Source organism: Thunnus albacares, chromosome 21 (assembly GCF_914725855.1).
Source record: "Thunnus albacares chromosome 21, fThuAlb1.1, whole genome shotgun sequence".
NCBI classification, from domain to species: domain Eukaryota; kingdom Metazoa; phylum Chordata; class Actinopteri; order Scombriformes; family Scombridae; genus Thunnus; species Thunnus albacares.
The window spans coordinates 15,405,138-15,428,744 of NC_058126.1; the positions used below are offsets into that span (position 1 = coordinate 15,405,138).

The window sequence follows — 23,607 nt, forward strand, 5'->3', positions numbered from 1 at the left end:
TTCATGCTGCATGGTTATTAAGTTATTTTGAACCCAAAAATAGCGAAAGAAGAGGTGAAATGAGCTGAAGCCACCAGGCAGAGTCTGAGTTAAGCAGTGAGTTTGGCATTCTGCAGAGGCTGTGAGGAACAAAATGTATTTTTGATTGATGTTTTCACTGTTTAGTTGGATATCATTAGGGACAGTGTTGAAGCAGATTTCTGTTTTTCATTCCACAGACATCATGACACAGCTACGTGATGACGGACATATCCCTTTCTATTAATATTTGTGATTGTTACCCCTATTCTTCCAATCTTTCACGGTTTACCCCTCAGAGAGTGTGTTGCCTAGACCCACGGATGCGACGAAATGTGTATGTTGTTGTGCTTCTTCAAAAACAGCCTGGCCTCTCTCATGGGGAAAATACACTGGATCACACAGAAGGAAATGCAATTACCGCCTCCCAGCAGAATCCTAATCACTGAGCCCTGATGTTAAAAGTTAGCCTCTTTAATGTGTTGAATTTCAAAGACGTAGCACAAATCATTTGATTCACTCACTCCCATCTTCACAGGATGTAAATAAGCTTATTAACTAGCCATTTTTAATATGGGCGTCCTATGACCTCAAGAGGAGCGTCTGACTTTATTCAAATAGGGTCTCAAAAGACACACCAGCTAAATTAATATATTTACAGTAAATATGTTTATTTTAACACTCTTTTTCAGTAACCCTGAAAAATTCTGTTGGTGTAGCAATTTGGACAGCAGATGTGTGCGTGCGTGTTTTAGATACACCTGAATAAACATAAAACCCCTCTGTGCATTTTCAAACCTCCTCCAACACAGCATGTAAAACTAGTTAGCATTCAGTTTAGTGTTGACGCAACATAAATCTCTAAGGTTTTTCTTTTACTATGCATAAAGTCTGTATGTAAAGTATGCATGTGATATATATGAATGCAGAATCAATATGTTTCCAGCAAGAAGTCCAAATGAAACGACCACATAGGTCATTTGACCATGCACTCTAGAACGACCCATAAGAGCATTTTCTAATCAGGTGCTTATATCGGCAGTAATCGGCAGGACAAAATCATTTGTCTGAGCCTTCCAAAACCGTTACACATCACTGTTAAAAATAATGATGTTTTATGGTGTGACAACGCTGTGGTTTAGGCACAAAAATCACTTGGGTAGGGTGGGAAAGATCATGGTCTGGGTTAAAATGATCACTTGAAACATGGTGTGAGTTAAAGTTACTACTCCCTTAAATTTAGGCAACCTTCATCATCATGGCAACAGTAAACACCACAACAATTGCAGTTACGGTTTTCAAAGAAATGTCCCAACTCGCAGTTGGGAACATGACATTCGCAGTTGATAGCGGGAAGCAAGCAGCGATCTCCTGCAGCAAAGTCCACTAAGTCCACTTTTTGCAAGTTAGGATCTAACCAGCCACCCAACCCGCCACCTCCGAATATGGAAATTTGACGTCATTTGAACTGCACCACTTCTCTTTGTCATAATTACTACGGCCGCTAGAGAGTGTCTGTCACTCAAACGTAACTATAGGTTGTTTTTGGCGACTGGCATTACGACCTATTGTGTCATTTTTCTTGGAAGGACAGGCTCATTTCAAGTTCTGCGGCTCCTAATTGTACCACTGACTAATAAAGTCTTCTTCTGGACTCCAACTGGGAATCAAATGCCCAATTAGAGCCCTTACCCTTAGGCCCTACTCTGGTAGAAATTAACAGAAAAGAGGAAGAAGAAGCAGAATTACTGAAGTAGTACATTCCATAGTTAGGCTGACGTCGTTGCCTTAACATGGCCTTAATAGATCCAGAGACACAAATTGCCTGAGGCTAAGGTGTGCAGGTTGTTTGAAAGTGGCTGCAAGTCTCAGGCGTCTCTGTTTTTTTTTAAGAGGCTAGCTGTCAGAGTGGACTAGTCCATTCAGCTCTCTGTGAAACTCAGTCCGTCAGATGCCTCACTAGTACATAGAAAAAGAAAAGAGAAGGAAACAGAGAGAGGCGAGACACACAGGGAAATAGGCCTACATCTGTTTGCTTGGTCTAGCAGAGACACGATCACATCGGATGCCTGCAGGCTCTGTCTCCAACTCTGCTCCTCTGTTGTTCCAGTTTACCTTTGGGAGACATGTTCGTGGAGACGGAGACTCAGGCAGGCACACACATGCAATCACACAAACACACTTAGACCACTTCTGCTATACCCTTTCTGTGTTAAAACAGCTGTTGTTAACCAAACCTATTTCTCTCTCTCTCATTAATGGTATAACTTTCTGCTATTGTGCCCGTCTCTGGCATTAACGGGACAAATTACAAAGGCCAGGCACTCAACAGACACACACAGACATGCACATATGCACACACTCTGGTAATTAATTGGTTCCAGTGGAGCCAAGAGCTAATTTACCATCCCTCCTGCCACATTTCTTCTGATACAGTCAGACAACTCATCTCAAGGCAGCTTCCTTATGGCTCCCTCCCCATCTGTAGGTCCTTTATGTGGGTTGAAGTATATGTGTGTATGGGAGTTTTTTTCTGCCAAAGAGGTGGTTGTTGTTGTTTTTCAGGCATATAATTACTGAGCTGTAGGAGTTGGCAGCCTGTTAGGCTTGTTATCTTGGATGTGTTGATTGCAAGAAACATGTGCCCCTTGAAGTGAAGTGAAGTGCCCACTGAAGGGAAGCATCAGTTAAAATAAGAATAACTATGCTAAAACACGTTTGTGCTAAAACATGTCCTTAGCTGTAGATATTGTTGTGCAGCTTGAACATTAGGCTAAGTGGTGAAAAAACTATGGAAGGCCATGTAGTTCACAAACTTTGTTAGATCTAGCCCAGTAGTTTAAAAAAGAAGTCATCTCCTTTTGTAAAGTAAAGGTATAAAACCCAAATTGAATAAAACTCCATTAAAGGAAAAATACAAAATTACAAATTTTAAAGTGAAAATATATGTTTTTTTGCTTTAACTTATCATAATGAAGTATATGTGGATTGCACAGTGTTATGTCTATAGAATAATGACACAGTCGGCATTTAGATTGGTTCCCTATAAGCTTCACTTTCACTGCAATTCTGCCACTGGTACGATCTCCCAGGAAAGTGAAGGCTAGATTTACAGCACAAAGGAAGTGCGTCAACCATTGCATGACCAAAAGAGGAAGAAGATAGCACTTTTGTTTATCCCAGTAGCTATTGGTAGCTATATCTTATAATAATTTGTCAGGTGGTCAACCTCTTTGCTAGACCAAGCAAACTAGTCTTGCTAGTCTTGTTATATATTTGTCTATATACATATATAATTATTGTTATATGATAAATGTGGAATATTGCACAGGCAAATCTGATGACACACTACTAATATCTGCATATGCTACGTTTTCGTTGCATTGAGTATACTACCCAGGGGTGTAACAATACATGTATTCGCCTCAAGCTGTCACAGTTCGGATGTTACAGTTCAGTGTATGCAGTCCTATAAAGAATATGTGACCCAAACAATTACTTTACTGTCAAAATAGTTTAATAATCTACTTACTCTGACATGCGGAACCATAATTCTATAGCATGAGTTCCACCTGCAACGTTTTGACAGTGCACCACTGAACTGTATCATAAGTTAACTATTCAGTAATAGTTTTGGCCAATGAGCCATTGTTTGATGTTTACATTTTTCAAAATAAAAGACCAAAATGTTATTTTCTACCTTTCTTTTTTTTTCTTGTTGTACCAAAATTGTACCGAACTGAGACCCCAAAATTGTGAGTTTTGTGTACCATTACACCTTACACCCCTAGTTTGTAGTTAGCTAACACTATGGAGCAATATCCTGGTCAGGGATGTCAACAGTTAACCACTGAGATTATTTGACCGGTTACAAATGTCAGTCTACAGGTTAATTTGTATACACACTCTGCTAATGGCTAGACAATTACGTGTTCACAACATCAGATGTGATCCTACACAGAGTGTTGCATTACGGGTTGTTTGTAGACTTAATGTTTCTAGGTAAGCGAGTGTCTTAAATTCTGTTTACAGTGAGTGTCCAGTTTAACCAGCAGGAGTTTCTGAAGGCTCATGTAACATGGTTTTGTGCAACAGAGGAAATAAATTCATGACAAATGAAAATGTGTCCAAAGCGTCTTCTGATGTCTCTACTGCAGAAATGGAATATGTCAAGCTGCCAAATACCACTGACACAGATGATAAGGAGCTCAAAAAGACAAACAGGCAGTCTTATAAATGCTAACTGCTGGAGAAAATCATTTTGACTGCTACCAAGAGCCTGGTAGGAGAGTGTGTGACCAGTATGCTTTAAAAGACAACGTGTATTAATACTTACACTGTACAGCTGCTTGTGCTTATCGCATAACGTTAATTGTTAGCTAATGTTACCGAACAGATTAGCTGTTAGTGTTTACGTTAATGTTACACATATATATGCGGGAGTGGGAGAAATCTTGCACTACTACTGATGATGGAGACACTGGGAAACACTGAGTCTGTTTATTTGCTGCATCGCATGTAGTTTTAAATGAGGAAATGTGCAGCTTTCTTTTAAGGGCACAGCGGCCAGTTCAAAACAGGACATGCCAACTGGCCGTGTGGGTAGTTAATTTTAGAGGGGGCATTACGTCCACACTCCGGGGCATCCACAGCACTGCCGTTTGGCGGTGGTATAATTCCTGCCCTGCATATTCGTTTGATCCACTTTAAATATATATATATATATATTATAGCCACTTTTAATGGGTCTGTAAAGTAAATACAAAAGAGTAAAAAATACAGTATTTAGCCCACAGTAGCTTATGAAGTGTAGTCAAGTACAAGTATGAAAAATATCACCATTTGGAAATTAGTAGCCTAAAATTATGCTAAAGTGAAGTACATGAGTACTTTTCCCTGCTATAGGAGGTCCAACAGTATGTAGCTGAAAAATCTGTACATTTACAGCAAGTATAACCAAAGAGATAAATATAAAGAGACTCAACCTCCCCTGCAGTGTAATCTATCTGTAAGAGATTTCATCCATCATTCCCTCAGTCATATTCTGTTACCTCTAAAGCTGATATGATTGATTACAATATTAGTAATTGGATGATTCAAAACTGCGGTATTCTAGGCAGAACAAAAAAGAAAATTTCCACTCACTGATTTCACATTTTCAACTGAATGAGAGGAATTCATCCTTGGATAAATGTAATTTTCTTTTCATTCAGAGCCTGGTTAGCATCAAGGTAGCATTTCATTCATCTGTGAGGCGAGACTGTGCCCTTTTGGAGGTACAGATCAATGAACTGGTCTTGTACTTAATAGTGACCCTTGATTTTGGCATAGCAGCGAGCGCCCTCACTTTGCTTCCTCACCTTGGAGGTGTAGGAGGCAGATTCGGTTGTGTGACTAGAAAGTCAGTTTTAGACTTGCACCTGTGCACAGCTGTAGACAGTGATAGTGTAATTTTGCGCCCAGTGAGACAGTCGGCTACCCGTTAGCCAAGCATGTAATTAAAGCTTTAAAAATGTCACCATTCCACAGTGGTGGGCTTTATGCCCCTTATCACTGCAGTCCCAGGTGAGCGTGTATGTGCCAGTATGAGTGCGTGAGTTTAATGTTTGTGTTCACTGGATGTGTGGTGAGTTATTTTGTTGTAGGTCTTGGAGCGTGGTGGCCATCTTCGCACCGCTGCCTTGATCAGTCATCAGATGACGCCACTCCTCTTATGTGGGCTGGCCCCGCTAATACACCACACAGAGAAGAGAAGGCTTTGAAGTGGAAGAAATCTTTGATGCCAATACAACATCCAAGCAGTTAAATGTTGAGAAAAAAATCAATCCTCCACGCGATTGTTTTGATCATCTCCAGGGTGAAAAAAATAGTGATCTTATGCTTGCAAATCAGTATAGGGTTTTGGGGGTCGGTGTTAATCTTCAGTTCTAGCTGTTAACTCAAAATCATTGATGACAATGGCATTAAAAAAGTGCTCCGAAACTTTGTATAAGAGGACTAGTAGCAACCCAACACTTGCTTTCCTGTCAGAGAGGTAACTTTGTAGTACCTTGCTAAGGTTGTTATGGAAATATCAACTCCCAGTGAGATGTAGTTCTGGGACAGCAGTGACAAACTCTCGGTTTCTTCTGTGAGATTTAAGCCACTCCAGTGCTGCGAGGTTGTTGTGACAACTTGCACCCTGTGAACAGCGCTTTCTTGACACTGAGAACAGCTCAGACAGTAGCCTGAGGGTCTGGGCTATGTGTCAGAGCCGCTGTCTCAGCAGCCGATCAGTGCCTGGGTCGGCCACAGGATTTTTCACAAGTTGACACTGTATTAAATAGACATCTCTCAGCAGTAGCAGCAACGGCTTGGATGAAGAGGTAGAGATTCAGAGGGTTCAGGCCTTGTGGGATAATGTTAATTGGCACTGAAAGGCAGTGTGTGTGCTGTCCATAGAGCCTTATGAAGCTGATTGTTTCACTCCTCTGTCTATGCCACATGTAGCTTTGTTTTCTGTTTTTTTCTTCTCTTAGAAAACTTTAAGAATAACTAGACACAGTTCCTAAAAGAAACCTCATAGTACCTTTATCAAAAGCTGAGAAGAAACCAGCCAACCTCAGAGATGATTAATTCTCTGTAATTATGAAGTTGGCTGTGTAGGCTACAAGGCCTGACTCTGCCTTACCTTGACCTAAATTTGGAAGTGAACATTTTTAAAAGCCCTGCTCTGTATTCAAAGGGCTAACCTGCCAGGCTTTCTGTAATGGTTTTAAGTCACGGGTCATATTGAACTACCTCCAGCAATCATGGAAACAGCGAGACAGGGCCAGGTCATGCTGGTAATTGCTGTCTAGTGGCGCGTGAGAGCTTTTCACGCAGATACGGATGTTTCTCTCTTTTTCAGGCGTGATGTCACTCTTTCTGCCACATATTGCATGTTATTGAAGCTTTGCCTTGTCTGGAATTGTGTTATGTAGACACACACGTAGACCGCATCCAGGCACGTGATAATGCATCAGCATGAGTGCGAGAGGGTAAGCAAGTTGAGTAAAAATAACAGCATAATTTGGGAACCTCTGGAGAGTTAGGGTGGGACTCAGATGAAATTGCTGGGTGTGTGTGAGCAAGACAGTGGAGAGAGTTAGTGTGTGTTTCTGTGGCTTGTTGTTTGTGTGGATTCAAATGTGTGTGATGTAAGTCCCAGATTTAACTGCACCCAAGCTATGGTTGTGGTCAGGCCAATCATCAGGGCTGGTCAAAAAAAAAGCCTTCCACCTCAGTACAGTACACAGCCTTTGGTGTGTTTATGGGTCATTGTGTTTTTCCACTTGTACAAATTTTTTAAAAGAATAACAAAAAAACAGAGAGTCTGAGGTGAGTACAACCATTACTCAAGAGCAGAGGAAGGTGACATTATCTTAAATCGATCCCAAGATTATTTACTGTAAAAAAAAAAATAAAAAAAAAGTTTCGGTAGAAGTTTGGCCAAACAAACTTGGAGCACTGAAACTAAGTTGAGTACCCGCAGTGTTAGTTCCAGTCGGCCACCAGAGAAGCTCTCTCCGGCTCCTCGTCCCCAGGGCCTTGTGTTTTATCAACTGAGTCCCTTCACTCCATATTCTGAGAGCAGAAAATAAACAGCAAATCACAGTTCTGTTTTCCAAACCATACCACTTTTGCTTGCGCAGCATTCCCAAACCCAACAACAGATTGGAATCTCAGAGCATCGCTCCAACAGGGGAACCTGATATTTGTTTTGTTTAATCTTTATTCCAATTTAGAGTTCTTTGTGGAACAGGTTCAACACAAGTTCAGCCTCAGAGTCAGATTATGTCAAGGAAAAGATATAGCATTACTCTAAAGAATTGTCCATGGCACAGGAACATAAACCTTATACTGTATGTCCAAATAATCACTTTTCAACAAGTAGGATTCATAACACCAAAAATAAACGTGTAAGAATTGCCAGAAAATGAATAATAATCATCAAATCATAAGAATAATGATAATATAATGTCAAATTCATTTTATTATGCAAAGAATATAGTTTAAAGTGTTCTACATTAAGGAGAAATAAGAAAATGGGTGAGCAATAAGGCAAAAAGTAATATATTCATATATATATATATATATATACAGGATGTAATATATAATAACATGCTCACATAGGCCCATAGGTCTTGTTTCTGTTTCTTTCTCACACACACACACAAGCAGGACTCAGTCCAATAGCAGAGAAATAGCAGTTGGGAAAAAGGAAGCTGGAGCCCAAAATGCATTCAGGCTGGGGAGAAAACTGGAAGAGCTGTTAAGTCAGCATTGTGTGTGTGTGTGTGTGTGTGTGTGTGTGTGTGTGTGTGTGTGTGTGTGTGTGTGTGTGTGTGTGTGTGTGTGCGTGTGTGTGTGTGTGTGAGAGAGAGAGAGAGAGAGAGAGAGAGAGAGATTGTGAAAGAGCAAAAAAGACAAACTGCACATGTGAACATTTGATTTGTGCTTCAAAAGCCACACTGTTCACCACAGATAAGGTTTTGAAACAAACAAGCCATCTGATCCAAGTGCGTTTTTCAATCCCACTCTTGGAGAGACACAAACATTTCCTCGCACGGAATTAATCTGCCCTCTGATCTGGGGGTCGTAGAGCGGAAAGGGTCCTGCTGTGCAGCGATGAGCCTTTGATGGTGATATCATCACTCCGTCATTCTTTCTGTCATCCTCCGCTGAGCTTGTGAGACACCCAGCAGACTGAAGTGGACTGAAGATACAAGCATAAACAGTGACAGAAAAGGTCAATGAAAGGTAGAAACAGAGAAGAACAAGGGATGGATAGCGATAGAAGTTAGAGAAACCTGACTAGGCAGCAAAAAATATATATATATCGTAATGAGAGCCAGAAGACAGTTAAAAGTCACTCAGTTAGCCACTGAGTCTGTCATGTTGTGTTTTATGCAGCAGTCATTCACTCAGTCAGGCACCTCATCAGTCTGTCAGTCAGTCACCTGGTTCGTTATTTTTAAATAATTTGTCATTCGACCTGTCTGACATTAGGTCATCTAGTGTGTCGGTTACACAGTCGGTGAACCAGTTGTTCAGTCAGTTAGCCTTAAGTCAGGCACTCATCTGGACATTAAATTGATCCCAAAAATCAGTAATTTAGTTAAGCAGAATCAGTTATTAATAAGTTAGTCTGACATTCAGAAAATACGATAGTCAGCTGTGCTTTTCAGACAGACTAACAGACAGCAAAGTGAAGAGCAAATGTCTCCTTCATATCCATGTGTGCTTTGGTCTAAACACAAGACACCAAAATCACAGATACCAATTGGCAGACAGAGACAAAGAACAACAAACAAAAACTGGCAATAACAGGCTTGATAGACAGAGTGATAAACAGGCAAAACCCCAGTCAGTCGCATCCAAAGAAACACGTGCACATATAAGCCTCACAAACCTGCAGCTATATAAAGCACCTCAGTCGTGTCTGTGTGTGCTTTTGGCCTAAAACAAAGTCTGGGTTGATTTTACTGGTGTGTGTGTGTGTGCCCTTTCTGGCCAGAGAGAGCAGAGTGAGAGAGAGAAAGAGAGGAGAAAGAGAAAGTGAGAGATCTCACACTCCCCTGACTGTGTTTGGACAGATGGATCATCAGTGCACCACTCACATTTGACAAACGTGTTTGTATGTTGGCCTATGTGTGTGTGCGTGTGTGCGTATAACTGTGTCAGCGTGACAAATACAAAGCCGACGTTTATTTGGGAGCCTATTCATTATGTATAGTGTAATTCAACCATTATGAAGTGCCCCTCAGACAAAATCAATAGTGGTGTTAATATGATCCTCTCTCCACTCGTTACTGCAGGAAGACTTTAATTGATTAGTTAGCTGACACCTCAACTTCCAAAATGCAAAGATACAGAGGAGTGTGTGTGTGTGTGTGTGTGTGTGTGTGTGTGTGTGTGTGTGTGTGTCTGCCTTGCAGCTCTCTATATGCAGCTGAAGGTGTCATTATGTAACTGTCGAAAACTGTGAAACAAACAGCTATTGACTGTCTGAGTCCATTTATTATTCATCTGTATACATTTAACTGCAAGCGGACCATTCCTTTGCATATTCATCATTTTTTTGAGGTTGATAAGTAACATGCAGTCTTTGAAGGGGACATATGCTTTTCATGCTTTTCTGTTATTTATATACTCTTATAATGTACGTCTATGTTGAACATGGTCAAAGTTCCAAAACATGAGGTGAACATATGTAAAAATGTTCCCTGAACGTTAAAAGCCCACGCTTAGGATTGCTCTGAATGCTTCATTTGCAATGTTACCTCTACTTCCTCTCAGTGATGATGTCAGATTGTTCGTGCATGCCAACAAACGACCATCCACTCCATAGCCTTTGTTGCTAAGGTTGTTGCTAAGGTTGTTCCATGGGTTGTCTGTGTTGTCCACTAGCATATTTTGGATCTGATTCGAACTCGAACATGTACAGATGTATTTGAGAAGCTAACGTTTCGATTAAAGAATGAAAAAAAGAAGTGAAATCTACCTACTAGTTTTTGTTTACGTAGTTGCCAGAAGCTAGCTGAGACACAGCCTCTGGGGTCTAACCAATCAAAACAGAGGGGGCTTCTCAGGAGGGGGGCCTTCAAGGGACAGGAGGTAAAACAGCCTCCTACAGATAGAGGCTGAACTGAGGGGCTGTATAAAGCGCCAGTATAAGATACATAAGCATTTTTTAAATTGTAAATCATGCAAAGATATTGCAGAGCCCCAGAATATAAATATAAATGAATAATAATAATAATTATAGACCTGGAAATGTGCATGATACATCCCCTTTAACAATAGGTTTTGTGAGGACATCAGAGATTCAAGCCATTCAACATTTTAGATAATTTGTAAATTTCATCAAAGTCATCAAAAAACAGGACTTTTTGTGAATTATATGAGTTTAAGTTCAAGGAGGAACATGTTGAGCCGGTAGATTTATAAGAAATTAGACTTTCAGTATTTAGTGTTTTGTAATTTGATGTTTAACGAGTACAGAATTTGTAATTTGTACTATAACTAAAGGAAGCAGAAACAACCTCAGATATCATCCTGATAGATGCAAGTTAGCCAAAAGCATTTAGGGAATAAAGCATGGTATATTTATGAAGAGTTGTGCAGCTTTAATTTTGATTGTCTGCATCTCTGTGTCTGTGTGCATTCCCAAAGTTAGAAAAAAGACATCAGAATTTATCCTGTCTGGAATACTGTGTTATGCTGTATCATCTGCTCTTTATGCATTTGAGATGACAACATTGTGTACCCCATGTTTAGTTTTTGCTTGGCTAGGGCTCCCCCTGCTCCATGCACTGAATGTACCAGTGTTGTAATCCATCACAGGTCCCAAAGTGATTTCAGTGTGTGTGTGTGTTTGTGTGTGTGCGAGTTTGCTGTAAACGCACTTGTACAGTACGTGTGTTCTTGCGTGTCTGTAGGTGTGAAAGAAAGTCAGAAAAAGGAGTAGGAGTGGGAGCAGGAGGAGGAGGAGGGTGACGAGGAGGTGGTGGAAGCTTGTGCTGATGCCCTGGAGATGATTTAGAGTTTAGACCACTGAACAGCACAGAAAGCTCTTGCAGTATTCTCCCACAGGACCAGTCGGTGGCTTGTGGTGAGCTAAAGAGAAAATAGGATCCACCAGAGATCACTTCAGGGGAATGAAACAGCAGTTCAGACGGTTTAGTTTTAAATCAAGTCATGGCTACATGGGAATAAATCAGATTCAGGCTTCAAATGCTGAAAAATATTTGCACTATCTAGGGTTTTAAAGGTATTAATTGTTTCGCCATGTAATGGCAGGTTTTCATTAGGGTTCATTTTGATGCAAATACAGTAAGTCCAGATATGGAAAGTAGGTAAACACAATAAGGGTTCATTTGCATTTTGAGTCTAGCATGAAAAGAGAACATTTCAATTTCAATTCAACACACTGGGTATGTTTAGTTTTCACTGCTGCTTGCATAAAACACTGCTGGTCATTATTTGGTTCCTTCTTCATTCATCATCAATTAGAAATGTGTTCAGTAAGGAGAAAGCATGAGCGATTAAGGAACAGATAAGAGAGAATAGAAACAAAGATCCTTGTATCCTGAACATGCATGTGTGTGTGCAGGCATGTTAAAACTGACAGGAGGTTACGTGCAGGGTTGTAACAAAGGGAGCAAGGTTAACAAAGATTGTTCAACTCACTGGCCTTGACTCGTACTCCTGTCTGCTAACCCTCTTCGTGCGTGTGGGTGTGAATGGGTATTGGTTGGTTGGAGACACATATGCACGCAAGGATCCATGTGAATACCACAGCCCTTTCAAATCACTCAATATATCATTCAATGCACACAAAACTGCAGAAACATCAATACTCTACTTTCCTATGTCAGCTTAATCTCTTATGAAATATTTCGACTAAGTGAATGCACACTTAAAAGTCTATAGGACTATATTAAAAATGACAAGAAGAACGTCCCAGCGAGCAGGCTACCTAGGGAAAATGACTCACTGGCTTTCAGCTGCAACAGGTAAAATAGCTGTTTGGCGAGGAAAAAATAGTTAAAGACTGTCAAGGAAACTAGCAGACAAAGAAAAGTGACATGTAAAACGAAAGGTTGACTAAAGCGAAACAGCGAAAGAGTTCAGAAGTTGACGTGTGAACCAACGAGACGAAAGGGAAAAGGAACAGAGAGGCAACTGGCAGTGGCTGTCACTTGCTTTCCCCCACTGTGGATGACAGGTGTTTTACATTACTTTGTGGGTGAAGGAAAACCACATACCCACACTGCCTGTGCATTTATACAGTGGACTCCGAATGAATTCCGTACAGGCCCCAAGGTCATGAGGCTTATTTATACACAGTAAAGGCAGAGTAAACTTTCCATTCAAGGAGAAAATGGAATAAAACCACCGCAGTCGCAGCATTAGGGTTTTTATTCGAAAGCAGGACAAGAGAGGTGCCTTATGTTCAATCGCACTCCAAGCTTTCCAGCACTATACTTTAGAGAGAAAGACATAAGGTTTGTCTGAGGAGAGCAAATCTTCTTCTTCTTCTTTTTTTTTTCTTTTTTGCAGCATACATTTTTTCCACATTTGATGCCTTCCGACAACAAACACTGTATTAATAGTTTCTGCTTATTTGCAACTGTGCACCTACCATTCACACTAAATCAAGTCGGTCATGGAGGGAGGATTGCTCTGTTTTTACTCTATACAAAGCAGTTTTTTTTTCCACTGACTGGACAACAGATGCAACAAAATAATAAGAATGCTCCACAGGTTCAGCTACAGAACACATTTTCTTTTATTAAAAACACTTTAAGGAAGGCAAAGCGCTTCTCATTACTGCCACTTCACAGCCCGGATCTTTAGTATCTTTACTCACTCCACCACACTGCTGCTCAAAATGAAGCATACTGTCAGGGAGGCTTATTCTTCTGTTGCGCACAGCGTGAATCATTCTTGGTAATAGCATCATATAAATGATTAAAAAGTAATGATGTAGATGGTCTAGACTGCTCATCAATTCACCCCCACAAAGAAAGAAATCATGAACAATTGAGTTGCGCAAACTGCTTTCTTTTTCTTGCATCAATGACTTTTCTAGGAGGCATGAATCTGCCATAAGCATTATATAATAATCACATTGAACAATTTGAGGGTTTTGTTCTGAATAAAAACATATCAGATTTACATCAGCTATAGGATTTAATTGACCCACGAGGAGTTCTGCGCAGCTCCATACATACAGTATATCAGGCACGTATACACTCCTAATAATGAATACACACATACACACACAGCAAACATCCAACTATTTCTGCCCTTGATCAAATATGACAAAGCTCCTGTCAGAACATGAAAAGACATGTACATGCACAATATCTCAGATACCGGAGGACACACACGCACATGTACATACGGTAGGTGTTCGAGGTAATGCAGAACCATGTCTGATTCATGCGCAAGGTGTCAGAGGTGAGAGGTGTGAGGTCTCTGGGTGCATGTGGGGAGCATGCAGGCTGTTGTTGCTCAGCATAAAACTCCCCCCCTCCTCTCAATCTGTCACACTCTCTCTTCTTAGCACCTCTCTCCCTTGTTCCCTGCTTGTGAGGATTTATTTTTACTGCTTTTCATCTCCCGCCCTGAATCCTTGGTGATTGTGGCAATACAGAGGTGCTACACTGTAGCAAGCTTTTCAGCGGCTGGATTAAAATTAAATATGAAATAAGCCTTTGTTTAAACCCCAAACTGTCGTCTTCACTCTCTGTCTCTTGTTGTATTTCTCCAGGTGTGTCTCTCCAATGCTCTTGGCCCCTGAGGCCTGAGGAGAAGTGAGCCAAGCCTAGGCCCCCATGGGACGCCCTGTTACCCAGCATGCACTGCTGCTGCTGCAGTGCATGCTGGTCCTGCGGCCTGGAGGCGTGGCCAGTAGGAGAGGGCCGGTGCTGCTGCCTGAATCACCCTGTCACAAGACAGAGCACCCACTCGTCCCACACTCAGGTAGGTTTCAAACAAACACACACACACCAGACTGAGACCACTGATAGGGCTCATCAAGTTTTCCCTCTGAAATTATGTGCATATTTTCTGTATGCTGCATGTAGTTATTTATACCCTTTTCTATCTCTCCATCTATTTCTCCAACACTTAATTCCTTCACTCTAATCACATCACATTGACCTCTCCTTTCCTACCTTCGCTGCAGTTAGATTTGTAGACCTTATATGGTCAGTTTCTTGATCGTTTCATCACCATTATGACTGTTGCTAGGACACATAAATACTAGGGATGTGCATCTACATCACTGAGGGCGATGTGATATGCATCTTGATGCATTGCCAGTGATCTGATATATTAAAGATATATATGAAGCAACTACCAATGTGATATGATACGATTCACCCCTATTGCAATGCAATGCGATTCAAAAGAATGATGCTGTGCAATTCAGTATGGGTCAGAGAGTTTGATTTTATTTCTTAAGCATACAGCAAATCATAAATTAACTAAAAAAATGCCATTTTTTTACATATTTGTTGCTCTACTGCAACTCAGTAAGCATGTCATTTATGCTGCTTCTTTTTGACCTCTAAAAGAACACTTGGACCTATCACAAACAGGCCTTTTCCCTTTGTAATGTAGTGTTCTCTGTCTCTAGTTTACATGCATATGCTCCGTGAACCAAACAATTACTGTCAAAATAGTTTAATAATCCACTTACTCCGATGTGTGGAACAATAATTTTACAGCACGGGTTCCACCCAGAACGTTTTGTCAGCACACCACAGCTGTAGCATGCCAGCGTTTAAACAGTTTAGAGAAGAGAAATCAATCTAAATATCAAATTATTGGTCACAAGTTATTGGTCACATTTCTAAATAATAAAGGCATAGGGCCCCTACGAATAATTATATATAAATAAGTCGGATTTTGCCGATGCAAAGATGTTAGATGCATTGCGGGCACGTTTTTTTTAATCGTTTTTTTAATCTTTTTTTTAATCGGGCAAGTGCATCATGAACGTTTATGCTGGTGCACTGATGCAAATCGGTGAATCTTCCTATCCCTAATGTATACTGTATTTTCTAGCAAGAAGAAAAGGTGATGTGGAGTAAAAGTAATTTCTAGAAAGGACCGTCTTATATTTGATCCTTGAAAACACAAAATCCAGGTGACATTAGGCTGACATACTTGTTCAACTCAAAATAAGTGAATTGTAGACTTTTCTGGTTGCTTCTTTGTGATCAAAATAATTTACATCATTCCTTACTTTCCTTTTTCGTTTTCCTCTTTCCTTCCCATCCTTTATTTGCTCCCTGTTCTTTTCTTCATGCACAAGCAGACACAATCTTCCTTATATGTGTTAACTACATGACTGTGCAGTTTTTAGATGAAGTATGTATTCTGCGTCAGATTTCATTGCCTTTCCCCTTGATCTTACATTGCTATTGAACAACTAAACTGTAATGAAATGCTGTGTTGAATGAAAGTATCAATAGCGATCAATGCAGTTCTGTCTGCCCACTGCGGAGTAGCAAAATGTCATTGAGCTGTTTTCAGTCCAGCAGAGTTCTAGTCAGATAATCACATAGCATTCTGTCTAGGAAGAAATTGACTGGAAGACCAAGGTCACTGCATGTGTGCAAAGAGCCACATGCATACCAAAACTAACATTTTGTGTACTACTCTCCCTCTTCAACCCTTTTTCTCTCTCTCACTCCAATTTTCTTCCCAGCCTTTGTCACTTCATTGTTAGCTGAGGTGGCACTCTTCCCTCTGCGCCAATTGAGTGCAGTGATGATGACTAACTACCCAGCTAACGTGATGCGTTCCCGCCTTGTGCTCTCTGCGCAAGGGGGGGATCATACACCAGTTCTTGGGTCAGCTGTGGTCAATGCGTTTGCTTTCTCTAATGTACCAGAATGGCCCATTAAGCTCCACTGGCTTAATGCTTTGTTTGAAATATAGGAACATTAATAAAGAGGGTCGACATTTCAGTTAGCAATCAGGCATGGTTCACTAACACAAAGCCTACTGTACAGAAGAGGAGAAAAGAAAGGGAGAGAAACTCAGAGACTTCTCTCTGTCTGTGGTTCAGTGTCTGAATGATCCGCTATGATGATACAATGATACAGTTTCTTACTGCAGGGAAGTAGATAATAGTCTCTAGAGCACTAGTGGAAATATATTAGATAATAGTAGATGATGTATGGTAAATGGAAAGGTGAAGTTTACCCAAATTACAAAAAAACATACTCACTTACCTTCAGTGCAATCTTGGTTTTATTTGGCCATATATTAAAATAGTCCACAGGCTTTGCTGTGAACAGTTTCCACAGTTTCAACTATTTTCTACCAGAGAAGTAGTCCATATGAAAAGTGTTGGCTGGCAAGTTCTGTGGGAAAATATGTTGTAACTTTTTTTCATTGTCCCTTTAGATGCATGACAGACAGATTTCACTTTGCGTTAAAGTTTGGCTTGATCAGTTATTGCTACATTAACTCCTGTTCACACATACAGGCTCTCTCTTGTGTCTCACAAGCTTGAAGCTTGAGGGCACATTTAGCATTGAGCCTGTAATTTACATACTGATGGGGCAGTTATTTTCTCCAGTTGTCACTGCACCAGCGTACGACATAGTTGTTCATTTCTAGAGCAATGTGTTTCCATGTATGTTTTTTTATTCAAGTTCTGGTAGTTAAAGTTACGGAATAGAGAATAGGGAAGCCGTTGAAGGCAATGATCAACTTTTTCTTTTCTTTGTTTGAAGTACTTTTATGTGCTTGAGTGAAGAAAACAACTGCTTCTAGAAGTACTAGAATTGCATTAATGCAGAAACCAGTGCAGCATGCATGTTAATTCCATTGCATTGTAAAGTCTCTTGACCTCAAAAAGTTCACCCAAAGTTGCTGAGAAAGTTATTTACTGTCTATACATCAGCTTTATTGCTCTGGTTATAATGCTAAAGCTCTACAGACTTTGCACAGCCAAAGGTTTTTTTTTGCTGTCATGTGAAAGTACATGAAGTTTCCTTTTAATAGAGGTTTTATCATTATACATTGTTTACTTCCCTCCCAATATTATTTATTCTCACCATGTGTAAGAATCAGCACCTTTACAGAGCAGCTGCTTCCCATGGTCTCATGAAGATGTCCATTTATCTTTGCCTTCACAGTTATTTTCCCCTCTGTTTTTTAATAACTTTCCTTTCATGGCCTGATGGTAGTCTTTGTGCGGTTCAAACACATCTCATTGTTCCAAGTTGTACAGTATACAAAGCTTTTTCAGACTGCCAAATTATAGCCCTCGCTTTTTTTGCAATAAACGCAAAAAAGCTGTGAGTCATTACAGAATATGCCAACACATATATGCATATGCAAGCATACACATACGCACAAACAGTGTGTGAGTGAAGAGAAACATCTCGTTAAACCTATTATCATTCTCTTTTGTGAGGCATTGTGCTCCATGTAATGTAGTGTAATCCCTGGTTGTTGAGAATGTGCAGTGCCAGGCTGCCATGGCTCCTCTTCAGCCAGGCTGGGAGGACTACAAACACATTAAATATACCCCTGTGAATCACAACAACACAACATTCACACTCTGCTAAAGCGAACCTTATCCTTTTGGACATACACAAACATACATTTAGAGCTGTGGGCTGAGTCTTAAGCCCCTTTCACATATGCAGTCTATCCCTGAAATGTTCAGAAACATTTCTTACATAGGATCATGTGTGAATGGGAGCAGGTATCGATATTCAGGGAAATCTATACCGCCAGTTTCCCACTTCAAGACCTAGTAACATTTCAGGGAAAATGCCAGTACGGCTGCACCTAAAGGGTTACGTTAGAAACCAATCACAAGATTCCACTGATGATGTATTTGAATCCGCAACTTGTTTGCGGTTGCCTTGCCAATACTTTCGCAGGTGAATTGTCTTGCAACTTGTTGAATATTAAATACTTTACAAGAACATCAGTACTGGACAAAAACAGCTCCTCACCCGCCAAAATAACAAGAGACGTCTTCTGCCGCGTACATGTACATCTGGCCTTGCCCCATTTTCTTCTTCTGTTGAGTTTTATGGCAGTTGGCATCCATAAGTGTTTCATGGCTACCATCTGCTGGACTGTCCCTTGCCCCATCTATTCTGGCATTGCCATGGCATATGTGAAAAGGTGTAAGATGGAAATGGTCCTGAATGTAGCTTCATGTGTGACTAGTGAAAATCACTAGCGGTGCCTGATGTTTCTGATTTAGATAAGAAGATTGATACCACTCTTATGTCTGTATGCTAAGTATGAAGCTGCAGCCAGTAGCCAGTTAGCTTAGCTTAACATAAAGAGTATTAGAAACAGGGGGAAACAGCTAGCCTAGCTCGGTCCAAAGGTAACAAAATCCACCAACCAATATCTTTAAAGCTCACCACATAACACATTAAAACCACAAACTGTTGTCTTTATACAAGTTTGTATAGCCTATAGTAGCAAATAAGATATAACGTGTTCATTTGTGAGCTTTAGAAGGCTAGGCGGACAGAGGTTGACTAGCTGTTTCCCCGTTTCCAGTTTTTATGCTAAACTTTGCTAACTTTCTCCTAGCTGCAAGAGCAAGCTAATGCTGTAAAAGAAAACTGTGACTAAACAGTTAGTCATATTACAAAAAATTAATCAACAACAATTTTGATTATTGACCGATTTTTGGCAGCCATGGACCAGCCTGTGGTTGGTCCATGGCTGCTGTGGTTGTCCGTGAGTGAGTGACTGAGTGATTAAAGAAGTTACACCATTGGTCAGCTGGTGGTGTTGGAGTTTCCCCATTGGCCATTGCTTTTTTAAAATGAATTGGTGCAAGATGATGGAAGTGAAGGACAGCAGTGTGACGCAGAGTGACTGTGTTTCTTGCTCTGAGCTCTGACGCTCTCAGCTTCAGAAGAGTAGGCTAAACTCCTGTTTAAACAGACACATACCAGCATCTGTACCGTCTCCTCCTCTACTGTACAAGGTGATTGACCCCTCAGCATTTGGATTTTATAACTGAACTAATAGCCTATTATGCAAACTGTTTATTTCTCTTACGTCTTCACATCACAAATGATGAACAACAGCATTAAAACATGAGTCTTGCAGGTAAAACATGCAATTCATGTAGCCTGGGGCGGCTGCTTTGCAGGTGTGCTTGATTTGACTGTAACTTCGGTAACTGGGCAGAGATGAGCCTCCTGAATTTGTACCCAAAATGCTGTCAAAACTTTAATTTACAATTTCCACCACAGCCTCCATGATCATCGACCACGAAAGAGACAGAAAAAAAGCACATAGAGGCATGAGGGAGAGCAGACAGTCAAAGCACCCCAAATAACCATCACTCTGACAAAACACTCAATGCAGAGTGAAAAATGAGAGACATCTGCAGAGTGAAACAGATGAAAGAGCAGGGGGAGTTAATAGGTTACTAGAATAGTTATAATTAGAATTAAAATAAGTTCTCTTTCAAATCAAACATCCCAAGATATGAGTGGAAAGTATTGTTATTGCAACTGCATTTATAACCTCTTTTTATTTTTTTTGACTGAAATGTAGCTTAACCATGTAATGTGATGCTACTTCAGTACACTTTAACAATAAATATTACTGGGACCACTACAGAAAATTGCAGATGGACATTTAATACCCAGGAATTCACATTATAGACACAACCGCTGACTATCGCTGTAACAAATTGGCCACAGTTTCACACATTGACCATACATAGTCCAGCCATAAAATAGGTTTTGACCTGGTTTCATTTAAGTCATTTATCAAGCATAAAATGGCAAACACTTTCTGGTTCCAGCTTCTCAAATGTGAGGAATTTGCTTTTCTCTGTTTTGTATCTTTGTAAATTGAATAGTTTGATCTTTTGGACTGTTTCATGGGACAAGCAATTTGACAACATTACCTTGGGCTCTGAGTCATTGAAATGGGTATTTTTCACAATTTTCTGACATTTTAGAAATTAGACAATTAACTGAAAAAAACAATAATTTCACAAATCAAAGGTCTTTGGCATTTCTTCTTGCTTGAGGTCCGAAAACTTAAATGAGATTTTTCATTAGGGTAAAGGTTATAGGAAATAAACAGCAGAACATGTTGCTGTCCTTCAGTAGCCTGTGTCACTGGACCTTTAACTACTCTATTGAGGCTGTTAGGCTCATTGAAACAGCTCCAAAACTAAAAAAAAAAAAACAGGACTTAAACAATACAGAGCACAAAGAGTGGTTATGAACTATCATGGGAAGCCAAGGTCAAGTTTTGTCTGAGTGTGTTCCAGTGACAGCGTTTCTTTCTCTCTGTGTGATTGTGGCCTGACTGTGGAAGGGTGTGCCTCACATGGGTTTGACCCCACTGGGGATGGTGGCTTTCTGACTTGGCATAACACTTGGCTGACAGAACTGCTACTGTGGTGCAAGGATGCTATAGTCTAAAGACCGCTCTCTGTTTTGTATGGTGGTTTTAGAAATAAAGGGTTTCAGAAAAAAAGTACACTGTACAGTTCTGCGGCAATGGCCCAAATGTTTACTCAAAAGGTACACTTGCCATGCTTTCACGAAAAAAGGTCTCAATATAGCGTCAGTAGAGGTCCAGTGTAAATGTATGTAATTTATAGAATTATTCAAGGAGGAATGTCGAAAGACTTCATCCCCATTTCCAGAGAAGGATATATTTTGGCGAAGGTCTAGTGACATTTGTAGTGTTACTGTAGTTCCAAGCCCCAGAGATATACTGTATTAATAAAGGGTTACATTTAACAAGTGTTCCTGGGTGTAGGCTTGACGGCTTTTAAAGGTTATAAACTGTGGTGTAAACAATGCCTTCACAGGCCAAGCAGAGGGCCATGTCTCTGAGGAGAACCGGCAGACTTGTTTTACAGCCACAGACCAAGTTCAGCTTTTATCATCCCTGAACGGCTAACACATCGTTAGAGGGAGGGGAGTGAAAGCAGGAAAATAAACAAATAGCCTCATAGCATTCATAAACGCAATAAGCTACAACTGATATCAGAGATCTTTTAATTGGTCATTTGGGGATGATTCTTTTGAATTTAATACCCAAGGTCTTTGGACTTAAATTCCAAAATATTAACTTGACTCTATTCATGTCCAAGGTCAGCTATGTTCAAGTCATGTTTTATTTTATTGGAGGAAAGGCTACCAATGGAATGATGAAGGGCCTGATCATATTTTTGGATCTGTATGTCTTTCATTTGCCTCTCTGCAATAAAAGTCCCACATGTCATTCCCTACATATATATTTTCATTTTTTTTTAATTGGCCTGAAGAGATTTGGTCATCTTGTTAAAAGGCTGTCTCTTTTCCTGCACTCAAAGAATCAAACGACTCCACTCCTAAATACATATTAGATTTAAATATTTTATTGCACACTTGTTTGTGGTTTCATGGTGGTTTGTTTTGCCTGATTCACTCACTGCCCGCAAGGGCCACAGCACAGCCATGATAATTTGAGTCTGAGGACTTTTAACTGTAAAATGTGCTTGTTTTTCTTTCTAGAAATAACATAATAGGAAGAAACCCCGGAGCACAGAGCCACGCGCAAAGGTTTTAACTGACCTTGCCTTTTGCTTTAGATTTTCTCAAACTGAGCAGGTGTTTGCTGTTTTGACTGCTCAGCCAAATCGTTTCCTCACATCAACTTGACCAAATAGTTGCAATTCTTCTGCTGCCCATTACCACAGAGCTGCATTTAGAGTGAATTGGCTCTTCATTTGTATGAGCGCCTGCTGCCACACTCTATTTACACCACTCACAGAAAAACCATTCATGTTTGAGAATTGGTTCCACATGTTGCCATTGTTGCTAGCCTGGCAGTACTGTAGAGCGTTAACTTTGAGCGCTGGCAGACTGAAGACTGGCGTGGCCTCTGATGCTGGGCGTAAATATTTATATATCCTGTCATTTTGCCTTTGTGTCAACTGCTCCGTGTCAGAGCGAGGAATAACAAACGGGATGTGAGTGATGGGGTGTTCTATTTTGAGGAGGAGGGAGACAGGGGTTAAGGGGATAAGATGGGACCCCATGGGAGGGGAGGGGGGAGGTTTATATATGTGTATGTGTATGTGTGGGTTCGTTGGCTTTGTGTTGGCTTGGAGCCCTGGCTGCTTTCTGAATTTTCGTCCTAATCCGTGTGTGTGATTCTGCATGTGTGTGTGATTACTCCTTCGTCTCATCAGAAGCCAATCCCCTGATTCAGTCAGCTGCTGTACGAGCATGGCTGTGATGTGATTACATTATCACATGCATTTAAAGCACATCTGATATGAACCCATGTAACAGGCAAAGCAGACCTGAAATCGAGGAAGTGAGATGGGGGGGCGGATGTTCTTACAGAGGGTTTTTTTATAGACATTTATTAGCTAGGGGTTGTCCTACTGTTTCCTTTGCAACTGAGCTAACGATAAGGTTGATTTGTTGGCTCTATATGGGATCATAAAACACTCCCTAGGGTGCCCCTAAAATTAGCTATTACAATCCCCAAAAAAACAAATAAATATCACATCAAATGGCTGTGATTAGTCTCTGTAGCGAAGCTAACTTAGTGTCCTGCAGTGCTGTTTTTAAAAATTTGTCCAAATGTGCCAGATGTTTGCATCTCTGCATCCCTGTTGTAAACCCAAACTGTGATCTGCTAAACCCCATGAATTTGACTTTGGGAAGCTCTGTATATTTAGCTCCACAGCCTTAGGAGAGACCATCCATGCTGCTTATGAATGTTTATGAATGGTCCTTGGCCTCATCACATAGGGCCATAAATCCTGTGAGTGCTGTTGTGTTCAATTAGAACCTTTTGCTCCCTTTGCACACTCCAACAAATACCCTCTCTTTTCTCTTTCTGTCTCACACATGCAGACCAACACATGCACGCACGCACACTCCATCACCCTGTTAGCAAGCCTTCCCTGGTGAGTCAGGGAGATTTATGGGTAGAAGCTGGGTTCGTCAAGCACCGTCTTCCCCCGGGGGGTGTCACAGCTACATTTGTATGCCAGGAATCCTCTCGATGGCATAAAAAACA

The 23,607-nt window shown here is 40.6% G+C and overlaps 1 protein-coding gene across 1 annotated transcript in view; it reads left to right on the top strand.

Moving 5' to 3' along the window:
- sema5a (sema domain, seven thrombospondin repeats (type 1 and type 1-like), transmembrane domain (TM) and short cytoplasmic domain, (semaphorin) 5A) overlaps positions 1-23,607 on the top strand; it is a 124,064-nt gene that overhangs the window by 19,017 nt on the left and 81,440 nt on the right. The window contains exon 2 of the mRNA XM_044340182.1: positions 14,321-14,532. Within this exon, the coding sequence (XP_044196117.1) occupies positions 14,385-14,532 (148 nt within the window). The 5' untranslated portion in view covers positions 14,321-14,384. The remainder of the gene's footprint in view (positions 1-14,320; positions 14,533-23,607) is intronic.